We start from the raw sequence: 22,890 nt of genomic DNA, 5'->3' as shown, positions 1-22,890 counted from the left end.
GTGCTTAATTTACAGTAAATAATTATGAGCCTGGATAAGGTAGAATTTTCTAATTTAAAAACAGACAATAATTCTATCAAAATCCTCTAAAAGGGCCTTAAATCTGTTAAAATCTATGTTACACTTGTGGGCCTTGGACTTGATTTCCTATTATGCTAATTAATTAAGCGTATGCAGTTTCAATAACAATTTCATGGCCCCATTTTAAACCAATGTGTGAAAAAAATCACCCAAGATTAATGCTAATGTGTAACCCCCCCCACCCCCCCACCGCCTCCAATAATGTCCAAATTTGTTCGGGGGGGGAACTTTTTTGTTCCCCCCTCCCCCCCCCCAATTTTTTTTTCCTAATCCCCTTGGTGGTTGGTTGTGAAGGGTAAAGTTCAATTATTTACAGTTATTTGACAAACAGTTAAATAAAACTTTAGGCAGCGTGCGGCACTGTTCTCAGTGATTGACAGTAATAACAGGAAAAGCCCCCAATAATGAAGAATTTCTAAGTTAAAAAGGAGCCATTTAATTCAGGTGAAGGGGTAGTATAAAGCCGACGCTCTGATTGGATAATTGATAATAGCGGTCGTAAAATATGGGCGGATTACAATCTTCTCGCTTCTTTACATCGCTAAGTAATTACTATTTTTGGGAATTAAGATTATCGGCGTATGTTGACTTCTCTTTTGATCAATCGAAGAGCGATATTGAAGTATAACACGGCGAAGTTTTCGCCTGAATCGCCCTTCCGGATGAGCCCTGATTCTGTAAAAATCCATGTTAGAGTTATGGACCTTGGATAGTGACCTCCTATTATGCTCTTAAATAATTGTGTGAAATTTCAACCTTTTTTTTTCTGAGATACATGTACCAATTTGCACCCAAAAAATTAACCAAAGTGTGACGCCAACGCCTGTGTGAGTTCAATGGCTTTCCCTATTCTTTATCAAGCTAAAAATACTGACTTTTAATAACAAGATAATGCAAATTGTTTTAGATAACTTGAACTAAGCACATAAAGTAAACTATTTAATTCATGAACTACTTAAGACAAGCTTCCACATCTGTAGTAAACTATCTTCATCTTTCAAAATCATCAAACATGTACCAATTAATGCCATTACAATAGTTCACTTCACCTTTATATTCCTTTGTTTAAATCGATTTATAGTAGCATAGATGTTTAAACAAAAGGAGATTCATCAATTAAAGTCACCTATAACAAGGAAAACTTGCATGTTGTAAAAGATGACAATATTTTGTCTATATATACCTCAGGTGTATGGCCCACCTGGGGGCTTTGTAACACCCAATAAAAATGTTTATCATACTTGCATACATTTGTGTCACTCCTTTGCATTTATTGGTAACAAATTTGATCAAAAGAAAAGTGGATTTTATGGAAATAAACAGTCAAACCCTGTGAAATGACCCCTTTAGAAAAAAGACAAAATAATTTTAAATTTTAAGTGCTGGCCAGAAAATTTTTCATTTTTAACTCAAAGATGTATATTTATGTACGAAAAGTATTTGTACAGTTTTATCTGTTGTGAGAGGCCACTAACATACCACTTGTCAACAAGATTTAATATCATTTCCTTATTTCCTTAGTATAAACATGTATTCTTCATAGACAGGGTTGCCTGTAGTTAACATTATTATCAATAACTTTGACCTTTAACCAGGTCAAGGTCATAGAAAAAACAACAACAACAGAAGCAGTGCTTCTTTAAACCATTTTTGGGACTACATGGTGGTTTCTATTGTTGCTGAAAAAGCAAATCCCCCAAAAGTTCCCTTTCACCTAAATTGGAAGTCATCATATATGACCTGCCACTGACTATAAGCCATCTGAAAGCTGGGAAGGCACTGTATGACCTGTCATCAACTATAAGCAGCTATCAGTCAAGATGTTGGTGAGACAGCTTGGGTGTGCCGCATATAAGCAAGCAACTACACAAATACTTTAAGAGTAAACAATTTTGTCACTTAATCAAGTTAATGGTTCGTTTCCTATTGATTGAGGATTCTAATTATCATGTGCAGTACAAAATTGTTTAAAATAATCTGACTGTATATAAACTTTCTTGCTTCACCTGCATTGAACAACACCCAAAAGATGTCATGTGACACCAGCATGGTAAGAGATTCTTTTTTTGTAGTTAATGACAATGATCTCTAGGCTATGCCATTTAAATTAAAAATAACAAGGCCAGCTTGTGTGTATTTGTTAACTTTGACCAAATTCTGTTCAGTTTTGTGCCGAATTTAGCAATTTCATCTTAACACATTGTCTACAGACTGTTCCAAAGTCAAAGATGGACAAGTTCATTATTAAAAAATATGATAAAGATAAAGATTTAAATAGAGTGCATTCAAACTGTTACTTGCTTAAAAAAAATAACTACTTTTCAATCATTTTGCTTGAGCTAGCCAAAAATCGGACTAATTGGTCATTCAAGAACATTTTTTGAGATTCCTATTCCTCCTACATTTAAAATTAATGCAATAAAAACTTAAAAAGTCATTTTATTTAATTGCCCTCTGACATAACTTAAAGTTATTGGCCAATTTTAACTAAATTTTAATCCATTTACGCTACATTAAAAATTCCACAAACACTTAAAATTGCTAACAACAAATGACAGTCATTTGTACGTAAGTTTTATTGTGACTTTGACAAACAAGGCGACATAAATTGTAAAAACGAGAAATTGCCTTAAAGCATTTTTAAGTTGTTTAGAAACTTTGACATTTGACTCGGGGTCCATTTTCAGTTTTCAACAACAAAGCAGGACCAGCGTGACCGAGTGGGCACGCTTTTTCCCTTTCATTTTAGATTTATTGACTTGTATACATAATAGAATTTAATTTCGGTATTTACTGAAAACAGGCTGGCATTAAAAGCCCTAAAGACATTTCTAATGTACTTTGAACATGAACAATTTCCGAGTTACAGAGGACATGTGTCTTCAAAATGTTACACCTGTGATTTGATTTAAAAAATGTGTCTTTAAAATGTTACAACTGAGATTAAATGTAACATATTTTTTGGTTATATCTCACGATGGTTGGTCAAACTAACAGGATTTCTTGGATAACCAGTAATAAGCAACCAGTAATAACCAATTTCTATGCAAGTGACTGTCAACTGCTAATCCTTAATATGATTTCTGACTTAAAAGTGGGGGCACATTTGACTGGGATAAAAATATGTAGCCCAACAAATTGTGCGCCAGGGCTTTTTATTATACAGACAATGGTCGCCATTTGAAAGTTAAGGCTGACATCTATGTAATATCAGTATGTAAAATTGGTCGGTCTTGCAGCGGAAATATTGAGACTAGGGACTAAATAAATTTTTGAAAACTAAGCACATACAATAAATGCATACAAAGGCTTTTCTATAAATAAAAGTTTTCTAGTCCATGGAAATAACCTTAAAAGGTTTCACATAAAACCGTGTCGAAATTTAAGTACAACAATTATGCATTAAGAGAAAGTGAGAGAAAAAAACCAACAACAAAAATAATACTCACTGCGATCTAAGCCTTTCCATGATGCCTGACATTTTTTCCGAGACTTTTGAAATTTCGTATAAATAATCCACAAGTTATATATTCATTCCCGCCAAATTCCACGACCACACATTAACCATACACTTAGATCCGAACAATTAAAACACTCTATTTCCATTTAACTTTCCATTATAATTTCCTCCCTATAAACTTAAACAAGCCATTCATATTTGTTAAAATAATGTATTTTACACAGTAAAATACGCCACAAAAAAAACGGCCTTAAACTTTTAAACACAATTAACTATTTTGAAATAGCTGACTGTTCTTTTTTTATTCAGGTTAAACGTCCTTTTTTTTTTTTTTGCTCTCGCCCATTAGTAGATCAAATCAAATAATTTCGTTTGACTTTTATTTCAGTGTAGAAGTACAGCTAAAGTGTAAATTACAGTTAATAGTGACTAACTTAATTGCATGCTAAAAATTACTGGGCTTAATCTTTTTTCACGTTTTCTGTAAAATAATTCACATAAGGTGACTTTAAACTAACAATTACAGAATAAATTATATATATCAAATTCTATGTGAAAATCCTTTCCAATAATTCCTTTTGATTAGCTTAAATCCCTTTCAGTTAGTTTTAATTCCTTTTGGTTAGTTTTAATTCCTTTTGGCTAGTTTCTCTTTGGTTTCTATATAACGACTGGTCCATGACTTCACATCCTGAAAATATAAAATGATATTGGTAAAGTTGTAAAAATCAAACCCTTACTATGCCAAAACCAGAAAAGGGACTTGGCTTGCTTTGAAACTGGAACAGTCAATTGTTAAATTCATAGATTTTGGTATTTAATTATCAAATTAAACTCAACAGGCGTGAAAGTTGACCTGGCACTAAATTGGTGGCACAGTCATTGCAATAATTGCCAATGGCATTCAAAACACCGGTTGAACCAAGGTCCTGCTTTCACACAATAATTTAATTCACAAAAGCACAGGGACTCGACTCAGTCTCCTTAGTGTAGTCTATATAAATTATTATATATACAGTATATATTTTTTTCTAGAACAATGTATTCCAACACTGTGTTGAGTCCCTGTGCATAAAAGCACCAGCAGATACTTCTTGAAATTTCACACAAAATCCTATGGAATCCTGTTTAAACCACCTGAAGTTTGGCAAGTAACTCGTAATACATATCACCTACATACAATACAAAAAATAACATAATGATAATTACTACATGTAAACCTTGTTTTTATTTACTACTACACATGTCCCTTGGTCCTAGGACAGGCGGCAAATGCTAAGGGCATGTTTTATGTGACCCAAACAGGATTTTTTACTTCCACAACAGAACATAAAAATGACCAAAACATTTATCTGGAAATTAAAATAGGGTTGAAAGGGTCACTGGACCCTATTCCCTACAAGATATTGATACAATAAAGAATTACCTGTATTTGGAATATCATGAAAGTAGGATGTGAGATTTATTGTGGCAAAAAAAAAACACACACACAAAAAAAAACAAGTCATTTAATGTACACCTTGTACTAAAATACTATCTTATTGATAATTTGTCATACTATATTATCTTTAAAATCATGACATCATAGTGTGGGGGGAATTTAATGGGGAAGTTAATGGAAGATTTAATAGGGAATTTAAAACAAGACAGTTCTGACAGGGCACCTGTAGGCTGTAACCCAGGGACTCTAAGAATGCAAAATTCAACATCTCAAAAGGTTAGAATATTCCAAATTCTCATTCCTAGACCTTAACCACTGAAGTGGATCTGAGAATCCAAAAGTCCCATTCCATGACCTTTACCCAGAAAGTTGAATGTTCAAGACCCAGAGCCTTCTTATACCTGAGTAGTCTGAGAAACAAAAAGTTCCATTCCAGAGCCTTTACCAAAAGAGTTTGAAAATCCAAAATCAACATTCCAGGGCCTTTACCAAAAGAGTATGAGAATCCAAAATCAACATTCCAGGGCCTTTACCAATAAAGTGAGTATGAGAATCCAAAATCCATATTCCAGGGCCTTTACCAAAAGAGCATGAGAATCCAAAATCCATATTCCAGGGCCTTTACCAAAAGAGTATGAAAATCCAAAATCAACATTCCAGGGCCTTTACCAAAAGAGTATGAGAATCCAAAATCAACATTCCAGGGCCTTTACCAAAAAAGTGAGTATGAGAATCCAAAATCCATATGCCAGGGCCTTTACCAAAAGAATATGAGAATCCAAAACCTTTAACAAAGAGTATTTGAATCCAAAATCCACACTCCAGGGCCTTTTCTCAAGGTCAGTCTAAGAATTCAGAAGTCCCATTCCTGCCACGTTCTACCAAGGAATGTTGTGACATGGTTTCCAAAACAATGTACATATGACACAAACGTATACAGTGTCTCATTGATAATTTGCCTTGACTATTATCTTTACAATCATGACGTCATCAAATTATCAGTGAAGATTTACTTAAAATGTGAAAGATCATAAACAAGAATTTTCATGTCAATCATTATTATCTGATATGAAAGATGAACAAAATATGTTCAAGTCTCAAAAATATACATGTATATCAGTATATATAGTCAAAATAATTTGAAATTTTCAAGCATTTCATAACTTTTAACTCAAATCTGCCTAAGATTATCACACTTGTAATTACCTTTCAAGTTTTATTCTGAGTATATCTCTTTATTACCCATTTGATACTTTTTCGTTTTAAGTTCCCCAATTAATCTATGTAAGGTTTTCAAATTTTATATTTTTTGGCTTTTGGACCTCAGTGGAATTCCTTATTATATGAAATATTATATAATAAAAGTGAATACAGAATATATATCAATAAATCAAATGTTACATTAGTTGTTTACAGACCAAATCTAAATAAATGTTAATGTACCATTAATGAACTACTTTAAAATATCCATCAATTAAATCCATTAAAAGAAGTTTATCAGACAATCATAAAAAAACAATATTACATTACATAGCTAAAAGCTATTACACAACAAAAAATCAACAATGTACATACAGGTATAAAAACAAACATAAAATACTGTTTGAACCTGATCTTATACATGTATATTATTCTCAATTCACAAATAATTGCAAAAAAATCACAAAGATCCAAAGTATTACATGAAATATCCTCAAATATTAATATTAAACATCTTGAAAAATATCTGCAAAAAATAATCAAATATCCACAAAAAACTGCAAAATATCCAGACAAAAAACTACAAAAGATCCATGAAAAACTATAAAATATCCACACAAAAAATAACTACAAAATATCCACAAAAAACATCAACAAAAAACAACAAAATATCCACAAAAAACTACAAAATATCCACAAAAAACTACAAAATATCTACAAAAACTCCACCAAATATACCAGCACCTCAAGCAACAATGATTTGACAGTAATTTAAAGGTAAAATGATTTAAATTTTGTCAGTTGTAATGTATTTATGGGATTTACAACCACAAATCATGACTGTCACCAGTTAAACACAGACATATCTGTTTTGTCTTAATAAAAAAATAAATTATTTCAACATCCGAAGTTGGTTAAGGTTGAAAGTTAAACCAACACTGTCATATCTTTACCTCAAGTGCATCTCTAAGACTTGTTTCAATCTTAATAGGCCTTATTTCAATCTAAAAGTAGAACCACCAATCTTCCCAATGCTAGGCCTTATTTAAATCTAAAAGTAGAACCACAAACCTTCCCTATGCTAGGCCTTATTTCAATCTTAAAATAGAACCACAAACCTTCCCTATGCTAGGCCTTATTTCAATCTTAAAATAGAACCACCAACCTTCCCTATGCTAGGCCTTATTTAAATCTAAAAGTAATACTACCAACTACCATACTACCAACCTTCCCTATGCTAGGCACAAACAAGCACCTGAATAGACAGGCACCTCAGAATTGAACCACCAACATTCCATTTGGGCTAGCTCAATAGCTTCCTTTCTTGAAAGAATGGCAGGGCAGGGTGAAAACACATTTTTCCCCCAAGTTTTGAAATTCAATGTCGGCCCGGTCAAAACCCTGCCTAAAATCAGGCCAGCCTGACCTACCTGCAGTAGGGCTAGGTTCTATACTGTCAGCTGTCCCAATCTTAATATTACCAAAAATTAAAATTGATAACGATATGACAGTTCCAAAAATGGAAACTGGAAAATTCCATTTAACAAATGTAGCAGGTTATATAATAATTAATCAAACAGACTTGCCTTTGAAACAAAACAACAAAAAGAACAGACTAGCAAACATGCCAATACATTCTATGTATCATTTCAAACAAGTAGGCCTCTTGTTACATATTTTAACATCACATTTTTTTACCACAAAGCAAGATTTTTAAACAAGAATATCAACTCCTCCCCTAAAAAATCTTCACTAAGACAGTCACGTTTTATAATGAATGAGTTTATTTAAACAAGGACAGTTAATAAACAGAATCTAGTTTTTGTTCAAATATAGCGTACATTCCATCTTTAAAATGAAGAAAGACACGTTATCCTTGATTATAAAAAGTAACACTTAAGGTTACATGGTGTCACATATTTTGTTAAAATCAAAGATATTCAAACATTAAAAGACACAGCATTGGCTTGCTCCCTTTTCTGTCATGATAAAATTCAGGTTATTAATTAAGTTTGTGTGTAGCACCTTGTTTTCAGTTTGTACACTCATTTTTATCTTTTTAAAATTTTACAATTGATTCAAAAGTCAGTGACCTTTGCCGCTTGGCTTTGACAGACACTTGACAGTGTTTCAAGTGGATTTCTAGATGACTGTCAAAATGTTGGTAGTCACTTTTAGAAATACATGTAGCTGGTGCTGAATCCAAAAAGCAACCAATAAATCCAAAAGCAACCAATAAATCCAAAAGCAACCATTAAATCCAAAAGCAACCAATAAGTCCAAAAGCAACCATTAAATCAAAAAGCAACCAATAAATCCAAAAGCAACCATTAAATCCAAAAGCAACCATTAAATCCAAAAGCAACCAATAAATCCAAAAGAAACAATTAAATCCAAAAGTAACCATTTAATTAAGTTATAGCAAGATGACACATTATATCAATTCAGTATTCAAACAGACATCTATTGTTCTTCAACATCATATAAGGCAACATTGGTATACTTACATCTATCACATAGACTACATTATATATATGTGAGGAAAAGTATAAAATGCTTTCCCTTTTTTTTCACAAAATTCCTTTCTTGCAAATTTCTCAGTTCACAGAATTCTTTCTTCACACAATTCTTACTAAAAAAAAATCTATTTCACACATTCTCTTTTTCACAAAATATCTATTTCACACATTCCCTTTTTCATACATTCCATTTTGCACATATTCTATATTACACAAAATTCCTATTTCACACATTTCCTTACATCACAAAATTCCTATCTCACACATTCCTTGCATCACAAAATTCGTATTCACACATTCTGTATTTCACAGAATTCCAGTACTTCCACACATTCTCTACTTCATGCAAGTTGTATTTTACATTAGTCCTTATTCACACATTCCTTACTTCACAAAATGCCTACTTCACACATTCCCTACATCACAAAAATTCCTATTTCACAAATTTCTCATCAAATTAACCTGTTTACATACTTTGATATTGACCATTCAACATCTCATCAAGCACTCTTTGTTTTAAACTTTACACTTATAAATGTGCAAAAATATGAAATAGTTTCACTGATAAAAACCGTCATAACTTTATACAATTACTTGACCCCAAAACACGGGTCATTTTAAATGAGATAAATCCCTTTTAGTTAGATTACACAGGATGATATTCAATGTAAATATAGTTCAGTTTAATTTGTAACACTGATCTCATCATTTTAAAACAATCAATGATTAAAAATGAAAAATAATTAAATTAAAAAAATATTAAGAAAAAATAATAAAGGAACAACTTCTTGCTTTTATGTTTGAAGTATAATTTCTTAGTTCAAGGGCCTTTGAAGACAGTGGTGGCCTAGTGGTTAAGGTGTCTGCCTCTTAACCCAGGGATCATAGGTTCGAGCCCTAATTGTGTCACAACTATGTTTCCTCATATGACACCAGTACTGATTGCATGGTTCCTGAGAAAGCGGACTCGAAAGTGATTAATTTAAGTTTCAAGAACTTGTTTCGTAATCGAGCTTAAATATATGTGTTTAAACCAAGATCTTTTTAAATGGTTTAACAGTAAAGAATCTTAAGTCAGACTGCTAAGTTTGTTTGCTTAGGTTTTACACCGATTTTAATCTATGTATTGGTCATATCTCAGGGGTCAACAAACCTACCCAGCATTCCTGGATAACTAACCAGCAATTACCAGTTACCAGTACTACCACAGATATACATACACTCTGTACTAGTCCCATAGCCCAACATGAATTCTTTAAAACAGCAGTAAGAGACAAACAACAAATAATCTCAATGTCCGAAATCAATGACAAAGATCAATTGTCAAAAAGATTTGTTTGTTCGTTTGTTTGTTTCATTTTACGCCTTTTCCCAACAGTATTTCAGTCATATAGGCGGGTAGTTTCCTAACCATCGTTCCTAGAGAGTTAGTCACCAGTACTAGACTACCTTCCTCCGCGCTAAACTACCAAAGCATCTCCTGGGGATCGAACCCACGCCAAAGAAGTAACTGGATTAGAAGTCATTGACTCTAACCCCTCGACCACGGAGGCGGCTATTTGTCAAGAAGAATTTCTGCATTGCCCATTAGGATCAAACCAGCAACCCTGGATTACAAATCCAATGCACTCCCTATTGAGCCGCAACAAAGTGCAGGCTGTAGGGTCAATTTGACCATTACACCAGACAAATATTTGACAGTATTAATTTAAAGAGAATAATAATCATACCTATATAATGGCGAGCAGCAACCAAGTATTACCGTAAAATTCCTAATAAACACCCCTCCCCTAATAAAGGCCCCCCAGGCCTTTTGTTAAGAAAAACAATCTACTCATCAGTGCTGAACTCATGAGTAAATCCAATTAATTTCATTCAAATCATTCAGAATCCATTTTATTTTATAGTATGAACTTTAAAATCTTAACACTTTTTAATGTATTTACAATGATTTTTGGATTTAGGAAAAACTGTGTTGTAATAATAGCCCCCCTTTTGGAAAATGTTTAGCCCCCGGGGGGGCGTTTAATAGGAATTTTACGGTAATTTCTAATTATAATCGTACCTGCATGTTAAAACAATATTATATTAAAAACAAACCTATACAACAGCTGTATATCACAATCATACAGTAGGATGATAGAATTATTAATTACACATTTTGTCAGACGGAATTAAAATGAATTTTGCCCATTCGCACTGCAACAGCTGCGGAATGTAAAATTACAAAACAGTGTCATCTTTTACTCTATCTATAATTTATATAAAATAAAACTATTTATTCTAAAAATAAAACTATCAATATATATTGTAATAATTATTCAATGCACTATTAAATTTACAAATGAACCCCTTGTGTCCATCACAATATAATATATGTCATAGGGCTCCGAAACAGGAAAAATACTTTTGGCTAACCTAGGGTGTTACAAAATTAAAGCAATACCAGGGGTCAAAACTACCTCATATGCTAGAGCTAAGAGTTGCATAGACTCCAGTAATTTGAACCAATTTAGTCACCTGTTACGATTTCACAGGGATCATGAACGGTGGCTGCAGCAGTTCTGATGCCTGAACTCTTTTGTATCCTGATATCCGGACATTTGCCCTCCCCCTGACAGCCCCCTCCCCCATCCCCCCGGACAGTTGGCCCCTGTTTCTTGCAACGGCTGACCCCTCAACACATTAAAAGGGGGAACTAGTAAATTATTTTATAACAAAATAAAATCTTTACTCACTAATCTATACTCAAAATGCACAGGTAGTCATAATCCAAATCATATTAATAATTTAATAATAACACATCCTCTCTATAAGCAAAATTTTAAAATGTTCGCCAAAAAAATGCCCCGGTTGACATGACGATGGCCAGTGAATGACAATTATAATGTAAATGAAATATTTCTGATGTTAATTGCTGAGCTGATAATTTGTATGACAACCTATAGTGTTTTGTCTTTGTTTACCTAGATAAGTGTTATTATGTCATATTTATGTCAAATTATGTCAATGTGTAGATAAATATGCTAATGTTAGCACCTTTGTGTAATGTGTTATAATTGATGGGGACATAAAATGGACATTTGGGACTGACAATAAAGAGTCTAGACAAAGTAAGCAAATAAGTCAATTGACCACCCAAAAGTAAATAATAATATTGTCAATGACCAATGTGTTTTAAAAAAATGAGCTTTTTTCTCATTTTTTCCTTAAAGAGAACAGGTCAATCTATAGCATTTCAGCCTGTAACATTCTTATAAAAGCACATATTCTTAAGGATGACTCCCTGTTATTGCTGAGCTTTTGTCCGGGGGGGCTTTTGTCCGTATCCCGTTATTGCTATTTATTTTGTTAAATTTCTTCATTTGGTCTTGAAATTATAGTGCTTCACTGTACAGAATATGCTCGTATACAGACCACATAGTGATACTATTTACAGTTCTGTATTTAGTTAACTATGCAGTGATCGACCAATTGTCTTAATGTATGCGTAAAAACTTGTGTAAAAATTAACATTTGTAATAGAACGCAAAATATGCCAAAAGTGCTACATACATTTTAGTATTGATGTTACATGTGCTAAAGCATTAGGTACTCAAATCCAAGGAAAAAGTGCCATGGAATGATGTCATTTATGATGAACATATAATTTTTTAAATTTTACCTTCTCTAAATTTGCTATTTTATGTAGCAAATTTAAACAACACAAGTGGGAAACAGGTATATATGTTTGTGTTTATATCACCAGACATTATTAAAACCACACAAAAAATGTCATTATAGTTAATACTTCTTTTTATACTTATTTTAAACATATGACACTAACCTCACACGATGAAAACTTCTTTTCCAAACTGTTACCAAGTGTAATTTATGAATAATGATAAAAAGCATCTGTATCCATCTGATAAACAACAAGCATATACAACTACAACAAGGTTTAGAGCAAAGTACCTAATTTTGATCAAGATTAACATTTAATCCACAACTTCCACACCACACATTAAACTACATAACAATGTGGTCCATTGAGAGTCCAGTACTTTTTGGTTTAATAAAAAAATTCACACCTGTCCAAATTTGAAACCTGTCATACATTTCTCATCTAATAAAAGCGCATCATTTTGCAATATCATTCTTAATTTTCGCATAGCATTTACATTTTTTTCATTAATGAAGCCAAGATTGATCTTTAATATGCCCTCAGGGGCCAAATAACTTTGCAAATCAAAATAAAACCTGGTCAACCTAATAATTTATCAGCTGAAAAATCAGAGATATCTGCTGATGGTGGGAACCTTTCTCCTTGTCAAGGGCCATAAATCTTACACCTGATTAAATATCAGCATCTTCAAAACATGTCACATCATGTATAGGCATGGTGGGCATTGGCGAAAGGGGGGGGGGGGGTAAATGGGGCAGGAGCACAAAAATAAGCTTGTCAGATTTTCATTGTCCAGAGAAATCTGGTATCTTGTTACACATTGAACAACCCATTAACTGTACACCCCTATTGACCCTTGTTGATGAATCAGTGTGAAATGGACGTAACTCCTTCATTATATCACATGAGTTATAGCTGTTTTGCACCAAACCCTCAATACATTAATGTCCAACAATCTTATTATCATCATAAAGGGTATGTTGATGAGTATTTTGGAAAATTGGTCTATGATCTGAATACAGCCCAGGCAGTGTTCAGGAATGTATATACAGACTGGCCTGGTGCTATATTGAATGCAACAGTTTATATCAACCTCTGAGTTTTAACAATGAAAGGCTATTTAAATCATGAACATGCATTTAGGGGAAAAAAAAGAGAAAATGTTTTTCATTAATATTTTTTTCTTTTCTTAAAATATCTGTTTCTTTCACTAATAACTTCCTTCTCTTTATCTCCCATAGATTACATTCCCTTGGCATTTTTTTTTGCATGATGTACTAGAAAAGGGGTAAAAATCTTTGTTAAAATAAACACTTGACACAGAAAATGCCCTATTTTTAAAATCAAGAAAAAATAAAAATACCTTGTTAGAAAATAACACATTCAAATCATCAATGCTCACTTTATCATGATTTCAATCTCTTTTTATCAATAAATAATTTTTTTAGATGTATTGTCAAAGTTTTTGTATCAAGACAAACCTCAAGACACCAATGTTTTCATTTTTGTAACAAATTGTGAATCCCCCATCCCAATAATGTCCACTGAATCACTAAAATGACTAAACACTCCAATTTCCAATCACTGTTTACTTAACCGGGGTAAAATCCGAATTCTGGGGCCGTTAAAATCTAATTAAAATCCGTTTATCCTGGTACAGCACAGCCTGTTTTATTGTGGACGGTCATTTTTTATTCATACTCTGTTAGTAATACAAGTGTCCCGATTTTCTAATAAAAATTCCAATCTTTGTTGAAAATCAATGGAAGATGCAAATTACATTCACCAGACCACTTTGTTCCGATGAAAATTGAAAAAAGAAAAGTAACCGATTTACATATCTTTAATCTGTCCTCATAAGACTGTACTTTGTGTAAAAGAAAATGAAATATTTTACTTATTCTTTTGATACACACATCTCAAACATCTGTTAGAACAAAATTCTTTTTAAAAGAAAACAACATACAAACGCATTACTCGATCTCGAAAAGAATTTTTTTTAACTGAACCTTTTCCTTTTTTTCCCAATGTTAAGCATTACTGCGTACACTATACCATGTAATAATAATCTGAAATAGTAACTAGTAATAAAACCAAACTTTTATCTAAAATCAATGTGATCAATATATCGAGAAAAATAGAAATTACTCCGCAAAACGACTCACCTGTTTTATATGTATCATGAGCTTCATTAATTAATACTTAATCACTCAAAATTATCCTAAATAATACCTGAAAAATTACTTGACCTACAATAAATCTAATATCCATACTCTATTTATCCACTCAATAATCATTAGATAATCCTAAAATCCTAGTTTTTTGGTCCATATTTTCCCTCTGAATTACCTCCCTTTATGTTCAAAAAAATATCAAATTACCTCCCTTTTCCATTTTCAAGTTTTTAATTTTACCCTTTATATTACAATTTCAGGTGGATTTACCTATTATATAAATGTAAAGAATTGAACTTTAGAGACATCAATACAAATACACTAGAACAACCTTTGATCTAGCACTGTTTATCTAAATCCACAACAAATACATGGATTAGGGTGATAGATAAGTGTATCGGAAAATAGTTCAGCCACAATCCATGTTTTGTATCAGTTCCACACAAACCAAAGATATTATGTAATAGGTTACTTTGTACTTTAATATACAACTTAATCTTAAAGTTTTCATTTGAAATTAACATGTTTATGTATATTAAGATATCTACTCCTTTTCCATTCTATTAAACCAGTTTAATTTAAACAAATATAAATTTAAAATTTAAACTCATAAAAAGATCCAATTTTTTTTTGGTCTTTATTTCTTTATTATGTTTTTTGTTCTTGTAAATTTGGCCTGGGTAAACCAGAATTGATTGTGCAAGTCTTCTACAGGAAACCCTGGCACCCATTTGTACATAAAACACAAAGAAAGAATCAATGCACAATTATATTTTGTATTTGAACATTATCTGTGAAAAGGATCCATGCACATATTTATACATTATTAGTGAAGGACTGATCCATGCACCTCTTTATACATTATTAGTGAAGAACTGATCCCTGTACCTCTTTATACATTATTAGTGAAGGACTGATCCATGCACCTCTTTATACATTTTTAGTGCAGGACTTATCCATGCACCTCTTTATACATTATTAGTGAAGGACTGATCCATGTATCTCTTTATATAGTATTAATGAAGGACTGATCCATGCACCTCTTTATACATTATTAGTGAAGGACTGATCCATGCACCTCTTTATACATTATTAGTGAAGGACTGATCCATGTACCTCTTTATATAGTATTATTGAAGGACTGATCCATGTACCTCTTTATATAGTATTAGTGAAGGACTGATCCATGTACCTCTTTATATAGTATTAGTGAAGGACTGATCCATGTACCTCTTTATATAGTATTAGTGAAGGACTGATCCATGTACCTCTTTATATAGTATTAGTGAAGGACTGATCCATGTACCTCTTCAAACATTATTAGTGAAGGACTGATCCCTGTACCTCTTTATACATTATTAGTGAAGGACTGATCCATGTACCTCTTTATACATTATTAGTGAAGGACTGATCCATGTACCTCTTTATACATTATTAGTGAAGGAAGGATCCATGTACCTCTTTATACATTATTAGTGAAGGAAGGATCCATGTACCTCTTTATACATTTTTAGTGAAGGACTGATCCATGTACCTCTTTATACATTATTAGTGAAGGAAGGATCCATGTACCAGTATATACATTACTGGTAAAGGAAGGATCCTTGCACCTTTATGTACCAAAACGTTATGCAAGACCCCCTGATGCACTTATTGTACTATACATTGAGTGCAAGGTCCGGGCGCACAGCATATTTTTCTCCTGCAGGTTACATTTGTGGACAATGTTTTGAAGGAAGAGAGACCCAACAACAAAAACTTTTTGTTCAGACTTTTTATAAATTTTATACAACCATAACATTTTTTTCTCATGGAAATATTTTATAACTTAGTTACAATGTCAATACTTAAGTCGAGAAATACAAACACTTCTACAACCAGACAGCCATTATAGACTGTATCAACTACATTAAGCTACTTAAATTGTACAAAACAAACTTGACCCGTAAATTAATCCCCATGGTCAGTGTGAAAATCCTATAAAATCAGATTTTCATTTCCTCATTAGCATAATTTTGAATATCAAATGAGTAACAGTATTAAAAGATCAAAGAGATTTTCGCATTATTTACATAATTGTTTATCTTGATCTTTTAATATATATGGACTTAATTCAATTAATAATATACAAAATGTATTAACATAGATATTTTACTTTAATTTATTCTAGACTAAAGTTTATATAAAAGAAAAGAAACTCATAGCATTAAGATCCAGAGATAAAAAATTCCACTCGTCAGTTCCTAATTACAAGTAGAATTGTAGAAGAATTAGATGCAAGATGAGAAGAAAAATATTGCCTGCACATTGTATTTAGAAGCTGACTTGTCCTGAAGGACAGGTGTCTCTGAAAATATTTTTCGATGTCTGAGATCTGCAATATCTTAACTTTGTTTAATGGAATCAACCTTATTAAGTTAAAGATATTCTCTTTCAATCACATTATGTCACTTCTTTTCAATGGCATTTATATAACACTATTACCTTTGCTTATTATTAGACCCTCGCACCGGCTGCCAGTACAGAGTTTTACAGTGGTAACAAGGCTCTGCACTTCTTCCACTTAACTGTTATCGCAAAAGCCAGTTTATTCCCATCAGTAATTGTTTTTTTTTTTGTTTTCTGCATATAACATATCAATCCTTTTAAAAAGAGCATATAAAAATAAATATTTTCATTCAGCACTTGCATTCATTAGTAGCCTATTTATTTACAACGTCATTCATTATGGCAGATTATGATGTCATCATTTAAAGCACATCCAAAGCACACAATTTATACATAGAGGCTGCCAAAATGAGATCACTTTAAGCACATGAGTTAATCTGTCACTTCCTTATTTCCTAGAAATTGTGAAAACATAAGAATATTCAGTCTCATATAAAGATTCATGACATCTTCAGACACAGTGTGCAATCATTTTAACCACATATTTTTATTATGTTTTTGATGGTGCAACGGAAGGAATCAAGTTCAGAAAAATGCACTTATTAACAGGTCCAGGCAGCTTCCTCTCATTAATTTTTCCAATGCATTGATGGGATTAAATTTGGGGAAATTTGTCGTTTTGGTTGTATGTGCCATTTGCAATGTGTTAATTACCTTTTTCTGATCATTCCACAATATTTTACTTTAAAATAATTTTACAAAATTTTCTTGAAAATAAGCAAGAATCTGGAGGAACGCTGCTTTAACGTACTGTAATATCCTATTGGTTAGAAAACACAAAAATAAAATAAGAATCGACCATTTCATATATGAATGACCCCAACATTGTGTTTTCATAAATAGAAGAGAGATAACTATTAGTATGGTCAATGCAGTCATTTATTTTCTATTATAACACTAATTTTCAAACCTTCTTCATAAAAAACACGACAATCTGACAAGTGTCCGCAAGACATGAAAGGCTGTGCTGACCTTTAAACTGCTGTATATATTGTAAAACATTATTATAACAAATTTACAACCGAAAATAAGTGATATATACAAACAAATGGGCAGAAAACTGTCAAATAAAAATGGTATATGACCGTCTTATAATACAGAGGTGTACGTATTTAAGATGGTTTAAGAATTAAGTTATGAAATCTAGTCAGTATTGGTGTCCTTTAAACCCATGCTGTATTTCCATAACAGAGTAATATAGTTTAACACACTCAAACTGTAAATGCATAATTTTGATGTCTTTGCCTTTGTCGATGTCTTGAGACATTTTGAAAAATTCCCAGTATAGACTGTTGAAGATGGACGTTTATTTTTCACACTATATCTCAGTATATAAAACCTGACTTCCATGTAACCAGGACACCATCGCAACCTGACAGACAGGCAAGGAATATGTCCCCTCTCCCTAACAACCCCTAAACTAGTGTGGGGGCATAAAAAAACTTATTAAAGCATATGAGGAAGTTAAGTGTTACAAGAACTTTGTTTAATTATCTCCTTACTAACTACAATGTATTATTTCAGGAATAAAAACCAACAGTAACATTTATTTTTAATGTTCATTATCAGCATTTAACACTGAATGTTATTATTGTAACACTTAAATTATCATTGTAACACTTAAATTATCATTGTAACACTTAAATTACCATTGTAACCCTTTAATTATCATTGTAACACTTAAATTATCATTGCAACACTTAAATTATCATTGTAACACTTAAATTATTATTGTAGCCCTTTTATTATTAATGTAACACTTAAATTATCATTCTAACACTTAAATTATCATTGAAACACTTAAATTATCATAATTCTTACACTTAAATTATCATCAAAATAGGGTACTTTAAATTTAAGATTACTAGATTTTATTTCTTGAAACTGTTCTATTTAACCACAAAGCAGATTGATAAGTTCCTATTACATGTAGTTCTACAAATTACATTAATATTTTCACCTCTATGTGACTGTATACCTGCCCTAACAATAGCCCTACCACCCGATGCTTTCCCAGTCTCAAGTGCTTTACATCCCATATTTTCACACACTTCAAATTCCTTATAAGTCCTTGTTCACATTTCGTTTCTTACAAATCATTCAAATGAAAATATTTCACACAGGGTTAATGGTAAAAAACAACAGCACAAAATTCTTTTGGCAATACAGTCAAACCTGTGTTTCACTTGTTTTAGTGGTGGTATTGGTAGTTTTCACTCCGGATCACGGCAGCAAGCCACACTGAATTTACCAGAGCACAGTTTAGCCACTGCACTGTTCCTTGGCAAGCTTTCAAGCAGTTTACAAGTACTACTGTCCTTCACTTTTGCAAGGAACCAAAACTTCTGTACAAGCAAGAACTGAGGTACAGTGAGAATGACCGTAGGCAATCACAGCGAAAGTGACCTGCACCGTCCTACATGTATTTATATACTGGTAATAATTCAACCTAATGAATTACATGAACAGGAAAGACAAAAAAATATACAAAAATTATACAGTGGTCAATTTTAAGTGGTTCTATTTAAAACCAAGCATGCAACATTTTCAGTTTTGCACTGTTATGTTGGATGTACAAAACTGAAAACAGAATGAAAACTCATAATCAAGAAAACTCTGAATTAAGTTTAAGTTCAAGAATTTTTCTTGGCAAGGATGCATGACTGTCTTTTCATGTAAAATAACGTTACATTTTGCCATAAATATTTTTGTATTTGTATATCGTTCGGAATGTATTGGAAACTGCGCAGCCTTCTTGTAATTTAGGTAGTTCTAATATTTTATCCTAAACATTTTTCATTATCAATTATTGGTCGCTCACCATTATAATAGATAATCTCTTGAAATATATTTCTAATTCAACTCATCTTGTCAGTGAAAAAATGAGCATAATATGAGCGATGTCATGACAAAACCAACATAATGCGTTTGCAACCAGCATGGATCCAGACCAGCCTGCGCATCCGCGCAGTCTGATCAGGATCCAGCTGTTCGCTTACAAACCCTATTACAAGAAAGGAAACTGATAGCGAACAGCATGGATCCTGATCAGACTGCGCGGATGCGCAGGCTGGTCTGGATCCATGCAGGTCGCAAACCCATTATGTTGGTTTTGTCATGACAAGGCTCAATTATCAGTTTAAGTGTTGTCCACTAGAGGTCAAGAAAGCAGTTTCTATGATTCTTACCTTTCTGTGAATGTTTACCTTTCCTATTCAGTACAATTCATAAAAACTTACCCATTTTATTAGAACAACCAGTCGACTCAGAATTATAAAATGCTCAGCAACCTTTAAGATAATCAAAACAAATAACTTAACATTAAATTTTATAAATCATACCTTATTTAATCCAACTTTAAGTAGAACACCATACATCTAGCTTGACTCAAATAATTCCCATTAAATGACCACGATATTAACTTTGTAAAGTTATTTTAAAACCCCCGCTATTTCAAGCCACATTTATTCGCTCACTTAAACCCTATTGGTCAGTCAAGCATTTCACAGCAAGACGTCAAATATAGGTGACTCAAATTTGTCGCAGTTTTTAGTGTTAGTATATACCAAACAAGCCACGTTTTCCATTAAACTTTCTATTGTTTGAATTTCTATGCTTAATTGGAAAAGTGTCAAAGTGTATCATGAAATTTTAAACTAAAATGGAGATTATGATAATATTTAAGTCCTGGTTTAAGCAAACAATAGTGGGAAAAACTACATTTATTCATAAGGAATAACTTCAAAAGTCATTGTTTTCTTTTAATCCTTACCATTCTAAATATATTAAATGGACTTCTCCATCTTTCACAGAACCATTTTTTATTTTCAAGGAAACTTCAAAAATATATTTTTGGTCCGGACTTCACAGCGAAAAGTGCAAAAGCTTTTTGTTAACGAGAGGAGCTGTGGCCTAGTGGTTAAGGTGTCTGCCTCTTAACCCAGGGACCATGGGTTCGAGCCCTACACGGGTCACGATCATGTTTCCTTATTTGGCACCAGTATTGGCAAGCTCAAGGAAGCAGACTCAATAGTGATTAATATCAAGAACTTGTTTCGCAATTCAGCTAAAATAATTATATTTAAACTAATGACGAAAGGTGCAGACCAAGATTAAAAGGCACAGATGTGTCAGCGATCCTGGTCTGCACTGATTGCATGGGTTGTTTCATTTGGCACCAGCAGGGTAAAGATTTAATTGTCAAGCACTAAGTCCAAACTAACCTGTGTTGAAGACAACATTTTTTTGTTGTTGTTTCATCACATTTCATAAAGTTGCCTGCTAGTTAAACTCCCCTCACACCAGTCAGACATCTATAACAGTAAACTTTTTTTTATGAAGCAAAGAAATATAATTATATTATTCTACATGTTAATCCTAAGCTTTCTTTATATCTTTAAAGTCTGTGTTACAATTTGGACAAAACCATTCCTAATTTTTAGGGAAAATATCAAAATAAGTAATGACCGTATAGGGAAAAGTGCATGGACATCTTGGTCTGCACTGGCTGCTTGCATGGGTAGATTCTGTTTCAACTGCCTAATTTTGAATGCAAGATGAAATATGGACAGACTTACTTCACCAGTAATAGAGCCATGTCAACCTTCAGCCTGGTGGGCTTTCAGTGAAGACTCGCACTTTTGGCCAACTAAATTTTCATATTAAAATCTGTAACATTAAACAACATAACTTTCCAAGAGAAAGGTATACCTGATAATCAATATTCAACATTTTAAAAGCACTCTTTTATAATCATGCACTTCACTTCATAATTTTGTTATTTGTGTTCTTGAAATTTCAAAAATAAAATAAAATGTTTTACTCACAATAAATAGTGTCCAGCTTAGTCTGGCAGCAAAATATAAAATGCCCTGCCAATATGAAATGCCCTGCCAATATAAAATGCCCTGCCAAAATAAAATGCCCTGCCATTCTTCTCATTGTCGTCAGATCTTTTGGTCATGACTGGCTTGGTATACCTTTCGAAAATCCATAAATTATTGAATTTTTCTTTAAAATCAAAATCATTTCATATGGGTCATAATGATTAAAATATGGTACAAGCTTGTCATTTTGGATGAAAAAAAAAATCACTTGTTATAGCAAATCTACCTTTTATCTCCCATTTAAATTTCTTTGTTTTTGTTCTTGTTTTTACATTTTTTTAGATCATAATCTTGGTGGTCAATCCAGCCTAAACTGGCTCCCCAGATAAATACCGGTAACTGATAATTACAAATTTTTCAAAAAGAGACAAAAGACTCCCAGATAAATTATTTCTATTATTTCTAGCCAATTTTCATTAACTGGTCAATTAGATAATTTGTTAAATAATATACAAAAAAGACTGAAGGTTATACTATATATTTTTCAAATAAAAAACAAAAAACACTGAATTTACCACAGTAGGCTTGTACTCCTTGTAGTCCAGCCAGTGCGTGTGACAAACCATTGACTATCCAGATATTTTCAAAGAAGGATAGTGGTTCTACAAAGGTACTCACTTCTACCAGATGGGCTCCTCCACTATCAATGCTTGAAATAAGCCATATGATTTATACAATGACATTCATTATGTCAGTCTGAAAAACAAGGCAACCAATTTACATCATGTCACATATCACATATATAATATCAATTTCCCCAACACCATGTCCTGAAGAAGAACAATAATACATACATACAACACAAGAAAATTAAAAACAGTTAAATATTCTCCAGATTAAATGATTAATGTTTCAATCTGATGCCAGTTAAGTGAGTCACCAGGTATGTGCCTAGTGGTCACTATCATGTGTCTAGTGGTCACTATCTGGTAAGTGTCTTGTGGTCACTATCAGGTATGTGTCTAGTGGTCACCATTAGGTAAGTGTCTAGCAGTCACTATCAGATATGTGTTTAGT

The 22,890-nt window shown here is 32.6% G+C and overlaps 1 protein-coding gene across 1 annotated transcript in view; it reads right to left on the bottom strand.

Moving 5' to 3' along the window:
- The window catches only part of LOC132721821 (homeobox protein 2-like), a 75,128-nt gene extending 53,896 nt beyond the window's left edge, over positions 1 to 21,232 (bottom strand). Inside the window, exons 1-2 of the mRNA XM_060706192.1 lie at positions 21,211 to 21,232; positions 3,531 to 4,232 (exon numbers count right to left, since the gene is read on the bottom strand). Coding sequence (XP_060562175.1) covers positions 3,531 to 3,562 — 32 coding nt within the window. The 5' untranslated portion in view covers positions 3,563 to 4,232; positions 21,211 to 21,232. The remainder of the gene's footprint in view (positions 1 to 3,530; positions 4,233 to 21,210) is intronic.
- Between the last annotated feature and the right edge of the window lie 1,658 nt (positions 21,233 to 22,890).

This window comes from Ruditapes philippinarum, unplaced genomic scaffold (assembly GCF_026571515.1).
Source record: "Ruditapes philippinarum isolate M1 unplaced genomic scaffold, ASM2657151v2 ctg3765_1_1_1_1, whole genome shotgun sequence".
NCBI classification, from domain to species: domain Eukaryota; kingdom Metazoa; phylum Mollusca; class Bivalvia; order Venerida; family Veneridae; genus Ruditapes; species Ruditapes philippinarum.
This window is presented reverse-complemented; position numbering and strand designations above follow the sequence as displayed.